At 39.3% G+C, this 5,227-nt stretch overlaps 1 protein-coding gene across 1 annotated transcript; it reads right to left on the reverse strand.

Annotated features, from left to right (window-relative positions):
* Positions 1-2,679: 2,679 nt before the first annotated feature.
* LOC149013578 (BON1-associated protein 2-like) lies at positions 2,680-4,305 on the reverse strand. Its single transcript, XM_089159623.1, has one exon. It carries the CDS (start codon positions 3,966-3,968, stop codon positions 3,405-3,407), a length of 564 nt encoding a protein of 187 aa, XP_089015749.1. The 5' UTR covers positions 3,969-4,305; the 3' UTR covers positions 2,680-3,404.
* Positions 4,306-5,227: the final 922 nt, after the last annotated feature.

Below are 5,227 nucleotides of genomic sequence, written 5' to 3' on the forward strand. Positions count from 1 at the left end.
TCGTATTGCTTGGGTTAAATATGGATACGTATCGGCTAGTATCGTAAGATACTTTAAACCTTGCTTTTTTTACTCTTAGTTTTCATGCAGTATCTATATTACCATACAAAAGAGAGAATTAGTGGTTGTTCGATGGTGGTTCCAGAGGCCCCACAACTAGAATTATAGACCCACTCCACTTGCGGGGGAGTGTTAAGGAGAAAAGGCTTCTAGACTCTTATTATCTATTTATTGCAGTCCATGTATTTCATATGTCAGAGATCACATACCTTTATGTACCCATGTGATGGTTCCTATAAGAAGAGGATGAGGGACGTTTCTTCAATTTTAATGCCTAAAACTGTCATGCGAAACAATTCGAGTCGTTGGATCGAAATTTAAATCTAGATTTAGGATCCGAAGTTCTGAAATTCCGTTTGACGGTCATGCACATTAAATGCGCATGACTAAAGCAATTTCGAGAGGCTGAGCGGTAATTTGGTGGTAGGCCTGGAACACGAATTATAGACCTGCTCCACTTGTGGGGGCGGGGGGTCTAAGGGGAAAGGGCTTCTACACTATTCATGTAATCTATTTATTGTTGAAAATTTTGTTGAGGAATATCTACAAACACTTGAATGGTTGTTGTAATCACAATACTTCTTTAGAGCTAAAATGTACTTTCTTTAAGGTATTTAGACACCCCAATTTGTGTAACGCAGGTTCCAAATGTGTCTTCATCTCAAGATCAGTCAACCCCCAAACCTTTAAATGAAAGACACATGTCCATCAATCACATTTAAAGATTCAGATTAAATTAAAATAAAAGTTTTTCTATCTTCTGAATATTACTTTAACATTTGGATATGACTGATGAATATGTGCTATTCAAATAAAAGAAAATGAATAGTCTATTTTTTATTTATCAAAACAGACTTAAATTAAATTCTAACTCTAGACCATTGTTGACGTGATATGCTGATTCTTTCTGCTGCTTCGCACTTCCTTCTTCGTGACTACGACTTTTCATCAAAAACATTCATGAGGGCCTACAACGGGATAAAAATAAAGTCAACTTGACCCAACCAGCCTCACAAATCTGACGAGGTCATACCTGCCTTCAAAATTGTATAGTGAACAAAGCATAAAGGTGAAATAGACATGTAACATGTTAGTGCAAAAACATTAGACCAAAGCTGCAAAGCATACATTGCCAACTGCCAAGTGCATCTGCAAACTGATGTTAGAAGAAAAAAAGAAAGAAAAAAAAGAGGAAGAATTACAAAAGGCTCAGGCCCATTCCAGAAAATGTTAGTTTGGACCATTCAAGAATTCATGCTTTGTGAATGGCACGTCGTAGCAAATTTGGATTAGGCAAAACCAAGGACAGTAGACTGATTTGACTTGTTTGTTTCAATTGTAAAATCATATTTGCATTATAAATAAATCATATTATTAGCAAGGTCCGACATGTCGCTCGATTTTTGTAACTCATTTCTTCAGCTTCAGCCTTCAGGTTTCGGTGTAGTTCTGAAGTTATCAAACACATCAAAGCTCCTGTTCATCTCGTAAGATTTCCCTCTTTGTCTCAAATCAAGATCGGTTATTCTTGCTTAAATAGAGGTGGTTTCAGGATATTTGCGGCTTCAATTCTATTTCTGAAGCTTCAGGATCAGTTCGCCGGAGATTAGGTTGTAGGCTTGTAGCTTTCCTTTCTCTCGGACATCTTCGAACGAAATTTTTGGTTTTGATCTGATTATTGCAGGCTTTGCAGCTCGATCTATTTTGGATGATCAAATATAACAATTGATTCTGCCTTTCTTTTACAGCTCTTCTTGATTTTCATCTTTGTACCTACCCAAAAACCAAAAAAGCGGAGGAAGGAAGAAAGGAAGGTGGGGTTTCGCAGCAGCATTTCAGAGTTTGCAACTCTGCATGCTTGAGACTTGAGAGCAAGCAGTGGAAGAGAAAGAAAACGAGCGATTTGTCTGCAAATCACAGATGCGGTTTCGACTTTAGATCCTCTCTCTCTCGCCTCCGCGCGACTGCAAATCAAAGCTCTGCTTCACAGATGGGGTTTCGATCTCAAATCGCCTCTCTCTCTCTCTCTCTCTCTCTCTCTCTCTCTCTCTCTCTCTCTCTCTCTCTCTCTACTGCAATTCTGCAAAACTCTTCACAAATGGAGTTTTGATCTCCATTGAATGGGGGTGGAGGTGGCTCTGGCTTGGGTGCCGAGGGTGGGGGTGGAGGTGGTTCTCGCCTGGGTTCCGGAGGTCGGGTTGGAGTCGTCGAAAAAGTCGACTATCGGCGACATATCGCCGACTTTTGGTAAAGTCGGTGTCGCCCCCCAGCGACACAACAAAAATCGCCCCGTGTCAGCGATAAATCGCCGACACAAGGTACCATGATTATTAGTTTTTTGGCAAATTCTGAAAAACCCTTTTTTTTTGTTCTGTGAACTTTCTTCACACAAGAAAAATACTAAGTCAATTTTACCTTAGGATGGTTATATGATTTGTCAAGGGTGGATCTCAGCTGAATACAGATTTGTTTTATTCTAAGTTAATGGTAACATTTTATGCCAAAACAGATTTGTTCTAGTGGTTGAAACCAACACCTCTTAGTGAAGAGATCTATCCCTATCTTCCAGCTTAATAAAGCCCCTTTGTACAAAAAAAAGAAAATAAAAATTGATGGTAACACTTTCATCTGAATTCAAACAAATCCTCAGTCATTTTTTAGAGAAAAATGTTTAATATTTTACTTTAACTATAGAAATCTCGATTTTCTATTACCAACTACTGGTTTCTAAATTCGATTTTCATCCATTTTCAGAAGAAAAAAAAATATTGATACTTTACTCAATCTAGATAAATTTTTATTCGGATATTATACGATTTGATAAGTAATTATCCGAATCCGGTTGTTTAGCGGACAGATATTTAGAAGTGGATTTCGACTATCCATTTATAGGCCAGATCCAACATATTCAAAGAGATTCAACATGTTCTAACTTCCAACAACTTTGGACAAGTTCCAACATATTGATACTTTACTCAATCTAAAGAAATTTTTGGATATTATACGATCCGATAAGCAATTATCCGAATCCGATTGTTTAGCGGACAAATATTATATTTAGAAGTGGATTTCGACCATCCATTTACATGTCAGATCCAACATATTTTAAGAGATTCATCATTTCCAACAACTTTGGACATTTATGGTACTGATCGAACTACTTGGGAGAGTTACCATATAACTAATTTTTGCAGAAAAAAATCACAGTAGTTTTTACTAATTAATGAAGAAAAGAATAAATATCAATTAAAATTTTTTTTTTTTTTTGGTAAAGAATATCAATTAATTGAAAGAATGGTTAACTGTAAGTCTTCTTCCCCTTTGCAGAACTAAAATGTATTACGTTACGCCCCATATCCATATCCGTATCCGTAAGCATAAGGCACTGGAACACCAAGGGCTGTTCCACTTCCACTGGAACAACTGTTCTTGCCGTGATTCTCGTAAGCAGAGGCGACACCCAAAGGGGGTGGCGCCGCCAGGCTAAAATAGTTCTGTGTCGCCGGTGATCCGACCGTTTTAACGGATAAATTAATAATCCCGTTACGTTCTCCTTTCCGATCCCTCAATCGGTAACTAAGGAAGTGCAGATATTGTGGAGGCGTAGAATTCCCTATGAATTCTGAGACCGAAATCATGGCTGTTCCCACGGTCTTCACACCTGAAGAAGTCTTGCATTGAACTTCTACAGTAATGGAGTGAACCGAATTAGGCAAAGGCAATGGCTTTAGCTTTTGATTCCATGATGGGCAGTTCCCTCCTTCACTGTCAATGCTTGTTGATCCTTGGTTGAGTGAATCTGTTCTTACCATCACGAATGCATTTTTCTTCACTGATCGTCCGTTGAGGCGTAAGTCCTCTGCTGAGATAACGGTAACTTCTAAAGACCATGATGATGCCTTCTCCATGTTTGAGTAAATGCCGCTGAAGGAGTTTTTATTTATTTCTTTGGAATCTGTCCGCCCTTCCTTATATATACATAGAGAGAACGAGTAATTAACGACATCAGGGAGATGCGAAGAAGGCAGAGGGAAAGAGAGACGTTAATGCGATTTATTAAATTCAATTCGGCGTAAAGACGGGATGAGTTGTTGTTCAAGGAAAACGGCATAAATGCATCCTTCGCAGAACGAGCGCGCTCGCGCGCATGAGTCTGTCTGCAAATACGCGTTGACCAATAAATTAAGAAGGAAGGAACAGAGAAAGAGAGAGAGCGGTGATTTTCAATTTAAACGTGAATCGGTTCGGTTCCTTTTTTTTTTCTTAACTTTTGAATTCAAATCGCTACGCATCACGTGTAAATTGGATGGAGTTTATCTATTGCAGACCAAAATTGGGTTCGTTCAGTTTTGACCAGGTCTTGAAAGAGTTTTTTTTTTGAGCAAATTGCACTGACACCCCAAAATGAAGGCTTTAAAACACTGACACCCCACTTTATGTTTTAAAAACACAGACACCCCATTCTTTAAACACACTAGTCCATTCTATTAGTAAAACCATTAACCCACTGTTCATTTGTCTTTAATTCCAAAAATGCCCTTACCCTATCTATTCTCTCTCCTCACTCGGATCTCCCCTACTTCACCCTGTCCACCTTCACCTCCGGTAGCACCAGCAACCATGGATGAAGAACTTTGTCTTTGATCGGTTCGGTCAGCCTTCGCCGAGAGATCCACAATTCTAGCGGATCTTCTTCTTCGTCATCCTCATGTTTCGAGTAATCGCCGTTGACGGATTCACAGATATAGAGCTTCAGACCACCATTGATGCCCTTCGATCGAAGGGTTATGATCTCTTCGGCAACGCCATCGAGACCTCCGATCTTCAGTATGAGCTTGTTGACCGCGGCGATTGGACGAACAATTATAAAGAATAATTGTGCTCTCCCACTCAACTGCATCAGAGGAAGCAACACCCCACTGCGAACAATACCTAATATTAACAAAATAGAGATGAGTACTAAAATTGGATTCGTCTGTTCCTTCATCAATCTGATATGATTGCAAGACGGCAAAAATATGGCCTAAGAAAATAAAGCAGAATATAGTTCAGGACTTCCCACCAATGGCCCCATGAAGAACTTCGAGGTTCATATCATTGTTCTTGAAAAAGACCGGGCTCAATCCACCACAATCACTGTCATCGAGACCTCCGATCTTCAGTATGA

Source organism: Hakea prostrata, chromosome 6, assembly GCF_041222555.1.
Source record: "Hakea prostrata isolate BN-2017 chromosome 6, UWA_Hpros_2, whole genome shotgun sequence".
Taxonomy (NCBI): Eukaryota; Viridiplantae; Streptophyta; class Magnoliopsida; order Proteales; family Proteaceae; genus Hakea; species Hakea prostrata.

What these genes read in the sequence shown, in the direction of transcription:
- LOC149013578 (XM_089159623.1), bottom strand. Translation starts at nt 3,968, where the DNA reads ATGGAGAAGGCATCATCATGGTCTTTAGAAGTTACCGTTATCTCAGCA.